At 36.3% G+C, this 18,659-nt stretch overlaps 1 protein-coding gene across 2 annotated transcripts in view; it reads left to right on the top strand.

The window, feature by feature from the left end:
* The window catches only part of CRYM (crystallin mu), a 76,416-nt gene extending 59,168 nt beyond the window's left edge, over window positions 1–17,248 (top strand). For both annotated transcript variants that reach the window (XM_053694758.1, XM_053694756.1), the window contains 3 exons: window positions 4,809–4,930; window positions 5,431–5,515; window positions 17,163–17,248. In XM_053694758.1, coding sequence (XP_053550733.1) covers window positions 4,809–4,930; window positions 5,431–5,515; window positions 17,163–17,236 — 281 coding nt within the window. In that variant the 3' untranslated portion in view covers window positions 17,237–17,248. The remainder of the gene's footprint in view (window positions 1–4,808; window positions 4,931–5,430; window positions 5,516–17,162) is intronic.
* Window positions 17,249–18,659: the final 1,411 nt, after the last annotated feature.

Raw genomic sequence — 18,659 nt, 5'->3', positions numbered from 1 at the left:
TCCTTTGACTTCTATGGGGGAAGACCTGAACGCTGACGCAATATTCTAACTTCTGATTTTTGCACTTGTCGGGTTATAGCTAGAGCGAAAACAGTTTATTTTCAACTCGTAATACGAGCACAACCCGATGAGCCCAAAAATATTACTTTTAGCGCAATTAACGTTTAAGGGGAAGCATTATTTGTGGTCCACTCATAATCCGGCTCATTGGTTCTCTTAATATTAAATGAGTTTTCCCATCTCTGCTACTGGACTGTAAAGGAGCATAGTTTCTCCTCCAGGTCTTGTGTAATTATTTAAACATTTTCCCCTTCAGCTCTCGCTTTTTTTTGCTTGCAAACTAAAAGGTGGCGGGATCATATCAAACAACGCAAAACACTTATTACCCAATTGTAAGGTACTCTACACTGATAGCAGAGTCATCTGATCTGTATTGACTGCCGTATTCAATTTTTAAAGTGCCCCCTCTGCTCCCTGCTAACCTCACTCTCCCTAGTAAAGTTTCTCTTTCTAGCAAGCTCCATTACATTCTATGGGAGACATCTTACCACTCACAGGGATAGCCCATTTTTTTTAAAAATCCACGAGGGCTGCCCCTGCGAGTGCAGATGTGGTTTTTCATGTCTTGCCTGGCGAAGTTTTGATCATCGGCCAAATCTGTTGCATTAGCCAACCTACAGATAGATAACTATTGTGACTGAGAAAATTAGGTATTTTATGTTAATGTTTATATGTTTATAATGTAAGACTTATTCTACAAAGATATTTATTTTAAATTGCCCAAATTGAAGTCAATTTTTCTCTTTCATAAACTTTTCAGTTCTCAGTTTGACTATCTATTTTGCTTTCCCGCCATTTTAAACTGTGAAGATTGGCATAAATCAATCATTGTAATTGAAATTGATCTAGAAATTCTTTTCAACAAAGCTTTATATTTTTCTCCCTGGACACATGTTTTTGATTAGCATCAGTTGTCTAATTTACTTTTGCTAATTGAATAACAGGCACTTATTGAAATTAAACAACCTCATGGGTATTACAGTAACCAATTTGTTTTCAGACATCATTAAATATTAGATTGTTTAGATACATTTCTGTGACCTCAATTTGGGAAAGTGTACTGCAACTTCACTTGTATTTACGCTCCATCATATAGATAGTTAAAGGGACATAAAGGGACATTAAAGCGCAGAAAGAAAATGCTCTAATGTGTCAGGGCATTCTTTTATTGCACTGTTGCTTGCTTTATAAAGCTTAAACACCTTGGGCCAGATTACAAGTGGAGCACTATTTAACGCTCCCACTTGGGTGTTAGCTGCGCTAGAGATAGCTTTCTGCACTCGTATTACAAGTTGAAAGTAAAAATGTATCCCTTGTGCACTAACCCGACGGATGCAAAAAGCCGAGCATAAAATATCGCCTGAGCAATAATGTATTCCCCCATAGAAGTCGAAGGAGCAAAAGAAGTGGAAATAAAACCTAAAGCCCTACTCGCGTGCAAACCCCGATCAAATATTCTCATGTGCGCTAACCCAACATGAAAATATGAATAATTCACATTCCAATGTTCTGCACATAGAAGAATATGTTCTATGTATTCATAAATTAATATTTCTACATATATCTGATGTTTTTTTGCACAAATATATCTGTATACATAAAATAAATTAGATACCAGAAGTAAATTGAAAAATTGCATGCTCTGTTTAAAGGGATAAAACGTTTTAAATATAAGCATTTTTGCAATATACTTCTATTAGCAAAAATGCTTCTAGTAAACGTTACTACTGTTTTCCAATGGCATACACACATATGCTGTGAGTGCCCGTGTAACAGTGTTCAAACAGCACACCTCCACAGATGGTCAGCAGTGGCTGCCTTGTATGACACAAATTAAGTCTTCATAGACACAATACACACCACCGCCAGCTCTCTGAGCTTGAATACTGGTACATGGCCCCTCACAGCATATGTACATATGCCACTAAAAACAGTAATATCTTTTACTAGAAGCATTTTTTTATAATGGGAGTATATTGCAAAAATGCTTTTATTTAAAATTGAAATGCACCCATGCACATTTTGACTTTTCTAGCCCTTTAATTCTGACTTTCATGTCTCTTGTCATTGGCTCACTAGATGTATTCAGCTAGGTCCTAGTCTTTAAAGATATATTAAACACTAAACATGTTAAACATGGCATAAGAATATAGCACAGCCAAGGAGGTAAGTGTTAACAAATGTATTAAATAATAAAGGTATCACCTTAAGAAAGTATTTAATAAAATTAACATAATTGTTACACAACCAATTGCTGTTAATACCATAATTTTATATGCATTTAGTTTTAAAACAGAATAAACAAATCATACATTTTAGTTTAAAGTCATATCAGGAAAGAAAGTAATTTAAAGGGACAGTCTAGTCAAAATTAAACTTTCATGATTCAGATAGGGCACGCAATTTTGAACAACTTTCAAATTTACTTTTATCATCAAATTTGCTTTGTTCCCTTGGTGGTATTTTTGAAAATCTAAACCTAACTAATTTCTAAACAGTTGAAAACCGCCTCTTAGCCAGAGAATTTTGAAAGTTTTTCACAGTTAGACAGTACTATTTCATGTGTGTCATATAGATAACACTGTGCTCACTCCCGTGGAGTTATTTAGGAGTCTGCACTGATTGGCCAAACTGCAAGTCTGTCAAAAGCACTGACATAAGGGGGCAGTCTGCAGAGGCTTAGATACAAGGCAATCACAGAGGTAAAACATATATTAATATAACTGTGTTGGTTATGCAAAAATGGGGAATAAATAAAATAAATGGATTATCTATCTTTTTAAACAATAACAATTCTGGTGTAGACTAGCCCTTTAATTAAGTTTAAAAGGAGGGAGACAATTCCATACCATATGTTGGATTTACATTGTATAGAATAATAATTGTAGCTTTCTCTTTTTTATCATGTAGACCTTGTAAACGCTGTAACTTTAATTAACTGAGACTCAAGTAAATGCTGGTAGATAAAAGTGCAAGTGTATTTGATATTTAAACCCTAATTTGCAATGATGCTGTATTGTTGTATCTAATATCTGGAGGAACTGTAATTGTTTCATTTACAGATCTTTCTGAAGATGGGTTTATGCTGTAAAATCAAACGCTTGAAAATTCAGAGTATGAGTCAAATCTTATATTATTCTTATGTATTGCAAACGTTTGCATTTGTTCTGACTCCCTTGTGTTCCTATAGATTTGTGTAGATGAATTTGCACAAATTAAATTGCATACACGTCTTTCTCACTGACTATACAGCTCTAGAAAACTGACAAACGTAAACTTGAACAACAATGCCGGAGGCATCATCTAAAAAAATATATATATATATCAAAGCCAGCCAGACTTGACACACTGTAAACAATAAGATATCTAAAATAAAAAGTAAAACTGACTGATATAATCTATATAGAAAATAAAAGAGATAAGGTAACCTAATTTTAATTTAATAGTTTAACAAGTGTAATTTCATTTTTTCCCCATAAAAATGTGTTTTAAAGAGTCATAAGAAATCAAAACTAATCTTTCATGGTTCTGATAGAGCAGGCAATTTTAAGATTCTGTTGTCAAATTTACCTTGTTCTCTTAGTAACCTTTTTTTAAAAAAGCATATATAGGTAGGTTCAGGAACGAAAATGCACTACTGGGAGCTTACTGGCTATCAGTGGCTACACACATATGCCTCTTTTTATTGGCTCACCAGATGTGTTCAGCTAGCTCCCAGTATTGCTTTGCTGCTCTGGAGCTGGGTTTTACTATGTGTTTAAGAATTTTGCAGGTTTAAATGTGGTGTTATTAATGGTTTGATACGTAGTGTAAAGTCACTGTTTTCTATTTTCTCTGTGCATTATTGATAGAAAAAGCAGTTTAATATTAATTTTATGAGCATGTGCAGATGTAGTTTCCATTATCAGATTAAATAACTTGTATATTAAAGGGACATAAATCCCAATTTGTTTGCTTTCATGATTCATATAGATTCTATTATCAAAATTTGCAGTGTTCTCTTGATATCCATTGTTGAAAAGCAGTTGTAGGCTGAGAAGTGTGCACGTGTCTGAAGCACTTTATGGCAGGAGCACTGGACAGTAGCAGTGCTTTCTGCCCTATAGTGCTTTAGACACGTGAACACTACCTACTTAGGTATCTCTTCAACAAAGAATACAATGAGAATGAAGCACATGTGATAATATAAGAAACTGGAAATCTTTTTTTTACATGATAGGCTATGTCTGAATACTAAAAAAAAAAACATTTTGGGTTTCTCTTTTTCACTTTAAATTTTCAAGGAATGTTGATTTGGAGTTCATAATGATTTTGGAAGTCATTCTGATCTTTTATTTATGTTTTCATTTTTATATATTTAAAGCATTTAGTTTTGAGTACTGGCCTAGCTAGACAAGACAGACTAACTGACACAAGATTAAAATTGTATTTATTTGCCTAAGGCATTTTTTTAGCGTTAAAATCCCCTCATTGTAAAACAGTGAATATAAAAGTTAATTGGAAAAATAAAACAGATTTTGTTGTGCGTGGTTTAACTTCTCTGCTGACGATGTTTTGCGTAGAGAGCTTGCTTATTAGCACATCTATAATAGACCAAACGTATATTTCATTTAATTATATTCTAAAATGGATAACCTACAAAATATAATTTTATCAAATAGCTCAGGGGATAGAGAACCTTGATGCTGAACTGACCTTCCAAGGTTCAAGTCGTGTTTTTAATACTAAATATATATATATTTTTTCAGCAATTGGAGCTTGCCGACCAGATTGGAGAGAATTAGATGACAGTCTCATGAAGAATTGTGTTCTGTATGTCGACTCCAAGGAGGCAGCTGAAAAGGAGTCAGGAGATATTGTTATTTCCCAGGTTTGAAGATCTCAACACATTAAAATTTTATAACATGAATATTCTTATGACACAGTTGCTAAAAATGTAAAAACTGGAAAGGACCATTGAGGGTATATGTACGATATGTAAATATACCGTATTAGATACAGTGATATCTCTCTTGAGTCACCCACATCTAACCCTGATGCTTATATTAAAAGGACAGTTTTTTATCATCTAAGGTTCTGTGCTTTCGCAAGATTATCTATGAAGTCTCGTCAGTACTGTGAGGTCCTTGAACAAAAAAGAAATAAATTGCAAGTTATAGTTTGAGAACTTTTTACCATGCTGTGCAGGGATCTGGTCAAGGATACACCTACATCACAATCACTGTACTTTAAAGGGACAGTAAGGTCAAAATTAAACTTTCATGATACAGATAGAACATCAACGTTATGAAAATACACTATGAACAAGTAACTCAGTAGTTGGCTCAATAAAAGGGTGAGATTGGCATTCACTTAACCTTTGTGTTTTAGGCAAATATCTACGCTGAGATTGGTGAAGTACTAAAAGGAACTAAAACTGCCCATCAAGAGAAAACAACTGTTTTTAAGTCAGTGGGTAAGTTATTTGTCATACAATGCATGCATATAAGCATCATTCCATCGGATTTAAAGTGAATTTGGCATTGGTAGATTGGTGGCAGACCAATAGTCTCTTGAGTAGAGATGGGCAAATGTTGTCATTTTGACATTTGAATTGTAGAACAGATATTCCTCTTGACATTTCGTTTGCCCTTTAAGGGCTAGATTACAAGTGGAGCGCAAATTTAACGCACGTCAAGTAACCTGTCATTTGCACTGCGAAAATTAATCAGAGGTCAGACCTCTGGTTAATTTAAAAAATGTCCCCCAATAAACCCCAAAATAAAGAATGTTTTAAATAAAATTTATGAGCATTTTTGTTTTTAAAATATAACTGCACAAAGCAGTTACGCGGATGTTGGGTGTTGAAATAACTGTGTTATTACTATAAATATATATTGATATGATTATACTTTACTTCAAATACCAGTGCACAATTGCATGCGTTGGTATTACAAGTGGAACGCAAATATCGCACTCACTAAGACGCAATTTTGTGCTCCACTCGTAATCTAGGCCTAAATGTTTTATAACGCAAATGTCAACATTAGAATATTACACTTAAATACTAATTCCTATAAAGTTAAATTAAAGCCTATAAGAATTGACATTCACGTATTGATAATTTATGTTAGATTATCAAATGTTACATTTAATGATCAAATAGTAGATTTAATAAAGCAAAAATTAACATTTTTTTTTAGTAAAAAAATAAATGTCTAATGATCTGTTACAATTCAACAAATGTCTTCATGCGCAACCTTGTAGCAACCATTCCTTCTTAATCTGCAGTAATTAGGCCCATGGTGCCACGGTGGGTGTGGACTGACATAAGGAATATGCCATCTTAAAACAATAAAGTAATTAACAACTGTTTTTATCTGTGAGATTTTTCCTAGCATTTCATGAATATTTAAATTCAAACATATATTTGCATAAATTATAAATATTGTTTTATAAAGCTCTTTAAAATGTCACATGGAATGACTTTCTGAACTAACACTTATTGCAATGTATAAATGTTGCATATCATTTTTATAACGTTGTTCACAGTAATTAGTTTGTAGTGAGAATATTGGTTCATTCCGAGCATAATGACCTTTATTAAATAAAGCAAGGGTTAGCTTGATGAGAAAACAGTTTACCCAAGCTATTTGCATGAAAATCTTATTAACTCTACCCAGAATATTTGTGTTAATTATCTCTGTCTATTTTGGTTTTTACTACTGGGCTAATACTTCAGAATCCAGTGTTACCTGACCTTGGAATTCTGAGAAGTGTGCAGTTAAATGAACAGAATCCAAAGTAACTAATGTATAAAAGAATAGCACAAGGGGGTGCTCGACCAACAATAGTGACCAACTAAGTAATCTAAAAAAATCAATACAATAATATAAATATAAAAAAAGAACATATATATGTGAAAATATTACTTAAAGTTCATACAGAGTCCACATCAAAGGATCCTCCAACGCTCAGTACTTCGTCTCAAGTCGTTTTCACTACAGTAGGACATTTGAACAAAGGGGGAGCCACATAGCGTATCATAACGTCAAGATTAGTTTGCAGGGTTGTATGTGAAGAACTATACTCACATTTATCAATCACCACAAAGGTGAGTATAAGCAGGCTGAAACATCAGAGCTGTCCAGCAAGCTCTCTCCAAAGATACAGGAAACTCCAACGATCCAAACATTGCCACAGAACCAAGATACTTTATCGATCCCAAACGTTAATTGTTAAAGAGACAGCCAAGTCAAAATTAAACTTTAATGATTCAGATAGAGCAGCAATTGTAAACAACTTTCCAATTTACTTCCATTTACAAAATCTGCACAGTTTTTTTTTATATTTATACTTTTCTAATCACCAGCTGAGCATGGGCAAGAATTCACAGAATATACGTATATGCATTTGTGATTGGCTGATGGCTCCTGTCACATGATACAGGATGAGTGGAAATAGACATAACTTTGAAATTGGTCAGAAACAAATCTGCTACTCATTTGAAGTTCAGACTCAGTGCTATAGCATTGTCTTTTTATCATGCATCTGTTGATTATGCAAATCTACTAGTATATACTGGTTGTTTGATGAATCACATTGTTATATAAGCTTATACTTTGGGTGTGTTTGTTATTCTGCCTGATGAAACGGACAGTTGTTAGAAAGCAGAGAAACGCGTTGCAGTGTTGTACTAAACATGATATTGATTTATTGACCTTATTTTGGTCTTTATTAAAGTTACATTTACCATACGCAAGTGGAAGCTTTACTTGTTTCAACATCTTTTTAGTGCTGCCTTCAAGATTGCTAGATTATCCTGAGTCTTTGGAGAGACTTCATAATAATATTCTCTCTGTGCTGATGTTTGGGTTCGTTGAAGTATACTGACTGAGTCCTTGGAGAGAGCTTGCTGGACAGCTCTTATGTTTCAGCCTGCTTATACTTATACCTTTTGTTGTGATTGATAAATGTGAGTATTGTTCTTCACATTCAACCCAGCAAACTAATTCAACAGAACAAATAGAAAGTTAAACCATCACTCAGCATATTGAAGGCGTAGTCAGTACGGAGCTGTAATGATATGTAATGTTAAGTGTCCCGGTATTTTTAAAGGTGAATTTCCACAACAGTATATCTTCAGAAACAGCTTCATTAGGCACTTACATTAATCATTATGGTATGTAGGTACTCACTGGACAGTTACATGTCCTGTCACTCCGACCATTCTTCGCTGCGCTTTCTCCCAGCGTCTAACTTATTCCTTAGACTGATAGCGGCCTCTGCAATGGCAGCTCGACCAACCTGTGTTGTGCTGTATCCGAATATCCTCTCTGCATGAGCCCTGTGAGTATCCTTGGTGAATAGAGGCTATAAGACAGTGAAAGCACCCAGTCCGGCTCCAATGCGGTAAGATAAAAAAGATACTTTATTTCAAATATGGTAAAAAACAAACATACAGACCACAGCAAGTGTAACCGCCAAATCTTAAAATCAAGGAGCTACAACCTCGGCCCTGCTGACGTCACTGATGCGTTTCAGGATGAACCCGAAATCATAGTTAACGCCCAGGTACCGAGGGATACAATTTAAAGGAAACATGACAGGTGAATGGCTCCGTTATATTGCTTAAACGATTTCAGATTGGCTGCTTAATTATTCCATAGAAAATGTATAACATCGTTCAAAACTTCGTCTACAATCAGCAATATTTTAACACACTCTGTTACCAGCAAACTAATGTTTAAGTTGTGATATGCTACACAAAGGCAAAAAACTGTTCATAAATAATGTAATACAGTCCAACAGGTAAACAGATCGATCAGATGACATTAAAGGGGAGACCTTTTTACAGTATTCTATTCATTTCAATAGAACATACAAACACAGGGGTTTAATGCAAAAAATAGTCTATATTTATTTAAAACAACAAATATGATCTTTCTGATTACATCTTTCTGATGGTACTCTGTATACTAAATTATTAAAAATGATATAAAACTACCTTTAGGTTGCATGTATTAGCTGTATTATGACATGTAAATATTGCATAAATGACATAAGACATTGCTGTTTACACTTGGTTCCATCCCCTCTCCAAACTGTCCCATTTTACAGATGCAAATATTCCAATATCCAAATTATTCCAAAATTCAAACCTTTTCCGCTCTCAAGCAGTTTGGATAAAGGGTTTTCTACCTGTAGTATGTTCCTTTAAGTTCCACCCCTGAGAAGTGCTTTAAAGGGATATAAAACCCAAACATTGTCTTTCATGATTGAGATAGAGCTTGAACTTTTACACAACATTCTAATTTACTTTGATTATCAATTTTATTTGTTCTTTCTGTATCTTTTGTTGAAAAGCAGATACGTATGCTTAGGAGCCTGCCCATTTCTGGAGCACTATATGGCAGCAGTTTTGCAAGAATGTTATCCATTTGCAGAATATCATGGGAAGAAAGCAAATTTGTTAATCGGAGTAAATTGGATTCTTTAAAAAATGGTATGCTCTGTCACAAAAGAATTTTTTTTGAGTTTCATATCCCTTTAAAGGGACACTGAACCCAATTTGTTTTCTTTCATGATTCAGATAGAGCATAACATTTTACGCAACTTTCTAATTTCCTCTTATTATCATTTTTTCTTCATTCTCTTGCTAGCTTTATTTGAAAAGCAAGAATGTAAGTTTAGAAACCGGCCCATTTTTTGTTCACAACCTGGGTTGTGCTTGCTGATTGGTGGCTAAATGCACTTACCAATAAACAAGTGCTGTCCAGGGTTTTGAACCAACAATTGGCTGGCTCCTTAGTTTATATGCCTTCTTTTTCAAATAAAGATAGCAAGAGAATGAAGAAAAATTTATAATAGGAGTAAATTAGAAAGTTGCTTAAAACTGCATGCTCTATCTGAATCATGAAATACTTTTTTGGGGGTTTAGTATCCCTTTAAGCTTTGTGATTAAAATACATATATAGGGGAGAAGTGGGGGCGGAGCTAGTCACAGGAGAGAATGGTCGCAGAACATCAGAGCTCCGCTTTATGAGTAAACAAACCTCATAAGACCCACAAAACCCTTCGCTAAACATGACCCATGAGCCCAAACAACTTGTTTCAGCACTCAACAACTTTAAAGTCGGACCAGAGGGACACATCAAAGCCAAGTGACCGCAGAAATTGCCTTGGAAGTGCTACCGCACAATGACATAAGAGAACACACTATAACGCAGCTTGGGCTTTTTACCCTGCACCTGGCTCAAAATGCACAGAGATACGATGAAGCGATAAGCTACAGAGACAGTCAGACACCAAACCCCATGCCCTAGAACGCATTTTTCAAAGTGCGTGAATGGCCGTCATCTTTAGTTAGATCCTCTCCCCAGCACTGAAGCAAGCACTACTACTAGACCACTACAGAGTTGATGCGCTCTCCTTGAAACAAGACAACAGGCACAGTGAGTTATAGCTGACACCTGCTCATACTCAGTGATATTCAGAGCGGTGTGAGGTGACATCTGGGAACATAGTAACTCTCTCTTGCTATTTAATGTGAGTCACTCTTTAAATACCGCTAAATTTTTCAGGCACTAAAGATCCTTGTCCCAACCATTCCCCCATCCGGGGTAATAAGTGGGTACTCTACACTGTTTCTCTACGCTCACTGGGACATAGCCAATACTTTATCACAACGCAATTCAATATGGAGAAGCGTATTGCTAGTGCACTATGCAATTTGATGGTTACTTCAGACCGTCATCATCATACTCTCATTCAGGAGATAAGGTCTGCATTTAATTCAGCCCAGAATGTTTTAAACAACAATGTAAAGGACAGAGATCGCAGCTCATATAACCTGCATCAACAATATACAGCCGATCATATAGCACGAGATTCTTCCTTCAATGAGCTCTGTAAGACAAAAAAACTATCTACTAGATATGTTCCTAAGGGCCCCAAGCATGCTCACAAAGTCTTGTCTGTGCAGGGTTCACAACCATGGCCCAATCTCTCCTCCATGGATGGAAAAGTAACTGAGCTCCTTTGTGTAGCTGAGGATTTTGAATCTGGCACAATGTGTAAGTGTTGGACTGCAAGATTCAGAAGAAACTGCCCTCAGCAAGAACTTTTTACAGCAGTCATTGGATGTGAGGGCAGGAGTTGGATAGTTATCCGGATATTTGCTTAGTTTAACTGCTAGAGGCCAGAATAAGAATCCAAATGATAGTTACCTATGCTGTTTAGGATCACTGGCTACACTTTGAAGATGATAACTGCCCCTAGGATGTTCTATATGTTTTTCCTCTCTCTTAGCCTATGTGGTTATTCATGATGTTTTCTTATACAGTAGGCATTCATGTATATATTTTTAGAGTACAAGCGTTATTTTCTAGTTGGCTATATTACTAATAATTTTATATGCTAGCGCAGTAGATAAGTCATTGTCATACCCACTTACATGAGACCCTATGCCAATATATTAGCAACCCTTTCGACACTATATGTAACATAGCCCAAATGGTGTCATAGATTCCCTCCTGTTGTGGGACTTTAACAATGTGTTTAAGAAGCTACCTGCGGCCGAGGTGGCATAATACAGTGTTATATATGTCTCAGTTCCGCTTCGGGGGTGAACCTCAACCTTTAAGTTAAAGCAAACAGGGCTCACTATTCATTTAAGTGTTGTCTCATTCCCAGCTACAATAAGGGTTATTTACAAGTCCTTTCATCTTATCTGTGGTGTCTGTCCCACTAGTTGTCTCAAATGGGGATCTTATACAGACTAACAAAATGGGTTCTATTGGATCATTGTTAGATACCACTAAACTTTTTTTTTGTCAGACTAAGAGTTCCATGTTTTTGTTACCAGGCCTATCTTTTGGAGGTTCATTTTACTAATCTGATCAAAATAGCAGTGCCTACAGTTTAGTTCTTAAAATGAAGTTGGTTTACTGTTAACTAATTTGAACAAATGTTCCTCCTCTTTAAGTGAATCGAGCAAAGTTAGCTTACTTAAAGGGACACTGAACCCAAATTTTTTCTTTCGTGATTCAGATAGAGCATGACATTTTAAGCAACTTTCTAATTTACTCCTATTATCAAATTTTCATAATTCTCTTGGTATCTTTATTTGAAATGCAAGAATGTAAGCTTAAATGCCGGCCCATTTTTGGTGAACAACCTAGGTTGTCCTTGCTGATTGGTGGATAAATTCATCCACCAATCAAAAACTGCTGTCCAGAGTTCCTATCCAAGAAAAAAGCTTAGGTGCCTTTTTTTCAAATAAAGATATCAAGAGAATGAAGAAACATTGATAATAGGGTAAATTAGAAAGTTGCTTAAAATTGCATGCTCTATCTGAATCACAAAAGAAAAAATGTGGGTTCAGTGTCCCTTTAATAGAATAATAGAAACATGAGGTTCTGCATTGCACTAAATTCCAGCTTATATTAAAGTGAAAGTTAATTTTGCTGCAAGTGAATCAAGCTGTAGTTAGCCTTCCTATCAAATACTCAAGTCGCTAACTTTAAAAATAAAATAAAAATTAAAAGTATCTGAAAATAATTATAGTTTTACTGATCGCATTATGCAGTCTGTTCCTCCCCCCCTCGCCTTCTTCCGGGTTTATGCTGGCTTCACTTTTCAACGGACAGACCCGTCATTTGCATAAGGATGCACGCTCGCATGCGCACTTATACTCACTACGCTGAGATACATACTATCACTATCAATGAATCACTTGATTTATTGTTTAGTATTTCAGCGTAGATCGTGTGAACACTGTGTCTGCGTTGCGGGATTCCCCAAAGACTTTAACTCTCTCAAATAATTCTTTAAGTATATACAAGAAGCAGGAATTGAAATATCATTATTGTATTGATCAACAATATGTATTGATATACAATATGAGATGATCATTGTTTACTTTTAAGATATATATATATATATATATCCTATACTATAAAAGGCCAAGTGTGTGTGTCCGAAGCTGTCATGCGCAGTAGAGACAGCACGAGGACAAACACACCTGGCCTTGGAGAGAGGGGGAGAGAGAGGGGGGAGAGGGGGGGAGAGAGGGGAGAGGGGTAGAGAGAGAGAGAGGGGAGGGGGGGTAGAGAGAGAGAGGGGACAGAGAGAGAGGGGGAGAGAGAGGGGAGAGAGACAGAGGGGGGGGAGAGAGAGGGGAGAGAGAGGGGAGAGAGAGAGAGGAGAGAGAGGGGGAAGAGAGAGAGACAGAGGGGGGAGATAGAGGAGAGAGAGAGGAGAGAGAGAGAGGAGGGAGAGGAGGGAGAGAGAGGAGAGAGAGAGAGAGGGGGGGAGAGAGATAGAGGAGAAAGAGAGAGAGAGAGGGGGGAGAGAGAGGAGAGAGAGAGGAGAGGGGAGAGAGAGAAAGGGGAGAGAGAGGAGAGAGAGAGGAGAGGGGAGAGAGAGAAAGGGGAGAGAGAGAGGGGAGAAAGAGAGAGGGGAGAGAGAAAGGGGAGAGAGAGAGAGAGAAAGAGAGGGGGAGATAGAGAGAGAGACAGAGGGGGGAGATAGAGAGAGGGGGGGGAAGAGAGAGAGAGAGAGAGAGAGAGAGGAGAGAGAGAGAGAGAGGGGAGAGAGAGAGACAGGGGGAGATAGAGAGAGGAGGGAGAGAGAGAGAGAGAGAGGAGAGAGAGAGAGAGAGAGGGGAGATAGAGAGAGAGGGGAGAGAGAAAGAGAGAGGGAAAGAGAGAGGGGAGAGAGAAAGAGAGAGGGGAGAGAGAAAGAGAGAGAGAGGAGAGAGAGGGGAGCGAGAGAGAGGGGAGAGAGAGGGGAGACAGAGAGAGAAGGGAGAAAGAGAGGGGAGAGAGAGAGAGAGAGGGGAGAGAGAGAGAGAGAGAGAGAGAGAGAGAGAGGAAGAGAGAGAGGGGAGAGAGAGAGAGAGAGAGAGAGAGAGGGGGGAGAGAGAGAGGGGGGAGAGAGAGAGAGAGAGGGGAGAGAGAGAAAGAGAGGGGAGATAGAGAGAGAAGGGAGATAGAGAGGGAGAGAGAGAGCGCAAAAGAGGGGGGAGAGAGAGAGAGCGCAAAAGAGAGGGGGGAGAGAGAGAGCTCAAAAGAGAGGGGGAGAGAGAGCGCAAAAGAGAGGGGTGAGAGAGAGAAAGCAAAAGAGAGTGGGAGGGAGAGAACGCAAGGGGTGGGTCCACTGTACTGCAAAAAATGGCCCGTGTGAACGGGCTTTAGGACTAGTATATAAATAAAACACATAAAATTGACTATTGTGGGATAATAAAATTAATTAAAATTCAATATTACATTTAAATATTAGATTAAAATATTGCTCTCAAAGTTTGTGTATTACATTTTCTGTGTCTAAATATATATTGGCCAGAATTTTGATTCATAGAATTGATTAATATACATTTGGTTTCTAGTAATACTACCCAAATTAGAATATAAACATATTTATTTTGTAATATTGTTATGATTTAACACTTGAAAGTAATATGTAATATATTTAAAATTAAACTCTAATGTCTGCATATTAAAAATGATCAATTATTTGAAGGCTATGCATAATTACATAATAGTAAATAGATTAGAATATCCCAAAATTAACAAGAGAAAATATGATTTAAAGTTGAGAAATTGACAGCAGTTATGAAGCAGCGGTCACAAAGACTGCTGCTCCATAACCTGTCCGCCTGCTCTGAGCAGGCAGACAGACATCGCTGGAAATCAACCCGATCGAGTACGATCGGATTGATTGACACCCCCTGCTGGCGGCCTATTGGCCGCGAGTCTGCAGGGGGCGGCGTTGCACCAGTAGCTCTTGTGAGCTGCTGGTGCAATGATGAATATGGCGAGCGTATTGCTCGCCGTATTCAGCGAGGTCTGTCGGATCAGGTCCGACAGACCTTGATAACTAGAGGCCATAATGTTCAAATAACTGCATATTGTATATCACATTATTATTGTATGATGCCGTTTTAAATAGTATACTTACTTTAAGAAATAACAATATTTCAGGAGATCGATACGTTCGCAAGCTCCGTGTACATGATATGACGAAAGAGTAGGATTCCCTTTGTTAATGCGCATGAGTTCGGAGTTAGCCGCATGCGCATTAGTAGACCTGGGCGTTTTTCTTGGTGCTGGAGACGCCAATGAGGGAATTAGATTTAGATACCGATGGATTTGTCACAGCAACATAATTTTTTTTTTAACGCGGGTGGAGGAACGATTAGTGATTTGTACACAATACTGAAGGGAAAAAGGTATTTAGAAAATGATCTTTAGAAAGTCATGAATGAAACTTAACTTTATTTTGAATGTAATTTCTAAATATAAAGAGCGCAACCGCTGACATTACTTTCACTTTGTCTTACTACTATACCTCCCATAATGTCCGCCCACCAACCTGCCCTCCTCTCCGTCCCCCTCCCAATTTCAAACAGAGCTTACCCGCTGGTAAACTAATTATTATACAAGTTTATATATCATTTTCACCATCTATTGTTTTCCTCCTTTGTCCTATGATTCAGACCCGCTTGGGTCCAAAAAGTAGCTATCATGTATATGTTTTTTCTACATCTGACGCCCTCTCGAGGTCACTTAAATAGCTACGAACTTAAAGGGACAGTATACACTCATTTTCATATAACTGCATGTAATAAACACCACTATAAAGAATAAGATGCACAGATACTGATATACAAATCCAGTATAAAACTGTTTAAAAACTTACTTAGAAGCTTTCAGTTTAGCTCTGTTGAAAAGGCAGTTGGAAAGCCCACTGCAAGTGGGAAATAAGACACTCCCCCCTTCCCCCTTCTTTTGCATATGAAAAGACCCTTTACACAAACAGGAGTAAGCTGGAGAAGGTAGCTGACGGTATTCAAATAAAACTTTGGGGCTTGGTTAGGAGTCTGAAAATCAGAGCAATGTTATTTAAAAATAAGCAAAATTATACATTTAAAAAAAACAAAAAACGTTATGGGCTATATAAATAGATCATCTAAAAAACATTTATGCAAAGAAAAAATGAGTGTATAATGTCCCTTTAAAGGGACAGTATACTGTAAAATAGTTTTTCCCTTAATGTGTTTACAATTGCTTTTTTACCAACTGCAGAGTAAAAATGTATGAAAATTAGCTTTTTAATGTTTATTTCTGTATATTAAAGCTCTGATTTTGTGTTTTGAAGCCACAGCCTAATAAAATAGGTTGAGCTTGTAGGTATAATCAGATCTCATTACTGTATCACATTGTGCACATATACCTGCTTCTTTATCTTATATCTGTCCTTAAAACAATCACCAATACTTTGAGAGAACAATGGAAAATCAACATTGTATTACCTTATCTCTGCTTTATCACACTGGGAGTGTAATTTCTTCTGCTGGCTGTGTTTACAAAGCTTATCTATAGCTAGTACGCGCGGCCACAAACTTTCAGAATAGGTGAGGATACCACATGCTAAATTAACAATTTCAGATGCCAATATAAGGGTAAAGGAGCTACTTGTAAACAATTTAATACACTCCAGCAGGTAAAGTGGATCATTGGGAACAAATTAAAGGGGAGAAAATTTTTGAGTAAACTGTCCCTTTAAGCTATTATTTGTCCATAAAAAGGAGGAGTTAAGACAACATAGACAGACAGCATTTAGTACAATTGCTTTTACTCTGTAAACAACTGTTTTGCCTGAATATTGTAACTATATGAAAATATATTTCTTGTCAGTATTATTTATTTATAAAATATTTTACCAGGAAGGATACATTGAGATTTCTCTCGTTTTCAAGTATGTCCTGAGTATGTTATAATGTGTTTATATGCTATTCCTCAATAAAATATTATTTGAAAAAAAAAAAAATACATATATATACATCATTTCTATTGTACATAATAAGTGGGGGTTTTTTTTGTTTGTTTTTTGCCAGAATTTATTTTTATTGAATAGAAATGTACAGTACATTAATATCACATAATAAGTGGTTTAATATTACAACATAGCTGCAAGAATATGGCATTAGATACAAGTATTATTTGCTTACACATTCATTTAGTCGATGTATCTAGTTTTATTGTCATTTATGTATACTTTGCAAGTACATTTGCCTTTTGCCGTTTGTCCTTAAATTAATTACTTTTTTTTCATTTTAGGTATGGCAATTGAAGACACGGTCTCAGCTAAACTTGTGTATGATTCCTGGATGGCAATTAATGCAAATAAATAAATCACAGTGTAATTGTGTTTCTCTGTTTAGTTTATGCTCTATGTACTAGGCATATTTGCACAAAATATTAACAATGAATCAGTTATTTAAATCTCTTTTTTATTTCGTCTTAGTTCTAAGTATTGCTTCTGAAGACTTTTATTTAGATCCAAAATGTAAACATTTTTAAACTGCGTGAATTAGAAACAATAATTATTTTATTTACTCAAGGGCCAGATTACAAGTGGAGAGCAAAATAGTGCAATGAGAGCGTACTTCCATGGGCTCCAATGGGAGTCTCGTTCTGATGCCTTCATACACGGCACAGAACCTGAGCGCAGCAAAGAGGTTAAGTTGCACAGCTTTGGGCAGCAATTTTTAATATATGTATATGATTATTTACATATATATCTATATGTTAATGTGTATATACACATATTAACACACACACACACATATATATATATATATTTTAAGCATATACATATATATTTACAGGGAACACGCAGTTCCTCATAGACCGCAAAGTAAAGTCACTTTTCTAACACCCCACACCTGCCACTTTTATCTTTGATGATTCAGATAGAGCATCTAATTTTAAACAACTTTCCAATTTACTTCTTTTATCTAATTTGCTTAGTTCTTTTGTATCCTTTGTTGAAAAACATTCCTAGGTAGACTCAGGAGCTGGGTGATAGCTGCTGATTGGTGGCTGCACATATATGCCTCTTGTCATTGGCTTACTGATGTGCACTGCTCAGCTAGCTGCGAGTAGTGCATTGATTCTCTTTACATAAAGGATACCAAGAGAATGAAGCAAAATTTAAAATAGAAGTATATTGAAAACTTGTTTAAAATAGTGTGCTCTATCTAAATCATGAAATAAAAAAGTGGGTTTCATGTCCCTTTAACCTCCATTTGTTTTCTTGTTATCCATTGAAATAGCTTGTTTTAAATAACAGTGTATATTTATTTAAAGGGACAGTCAAGTCCCAAAAAAACTTTCATGATTTAAATAGGGCATGCAATTTTAAACAACTTCCCAATTTACTTTTATCACCAATTTTGCTTTGTTCTCTTGGTATTCTTAGTTGAAAGCTAAACCTAGGAGGGTCATATGCTAATTTCTTAGACCTTGAAGACTGCCTCTAATCTGAATATATTTTGACCACTAGAGGGCATTAGTTCACATGTTTCATATAGATAACATTGAGCTCATGCACGTAAAGTGACCTAGGAGTGAGCACTGATTGGCTAAACTGCATGTCTGTCAAAAGAACTGAAATAAGGGGGCAGCCAGCAGAGGCTTAGATACAAGATAATTACAGAGGTAAAACGTGTATTATTATAACTGTGTTGGATATGCAAAACTGGGGAATGGGTAATAAAGGGATTATCTTTCTTTTTAAACAAGAAAAATTCTGGTGTTGACTGTCCCTTTAAA

Source organism: Bombina bombina, chromosome 11 (genome assembly GCF_027579735.1).
Source record: "Bombina bombina isolate aBomBom1 chromosome 11, aBomBom1.pri, whole genome shotgun sequence".
Taxonomy (NCBI): domain Eukaryota; kingdom Metazoa; phylum Chordata; class Amphibia; order Anura; family Bombinatoridae; genus Bombina; species Bombina bombina.
Note: the sequence above shows the minus strand (reverse complement) of the source record. Positions and strands in the feature narration are given on the sequence as shown.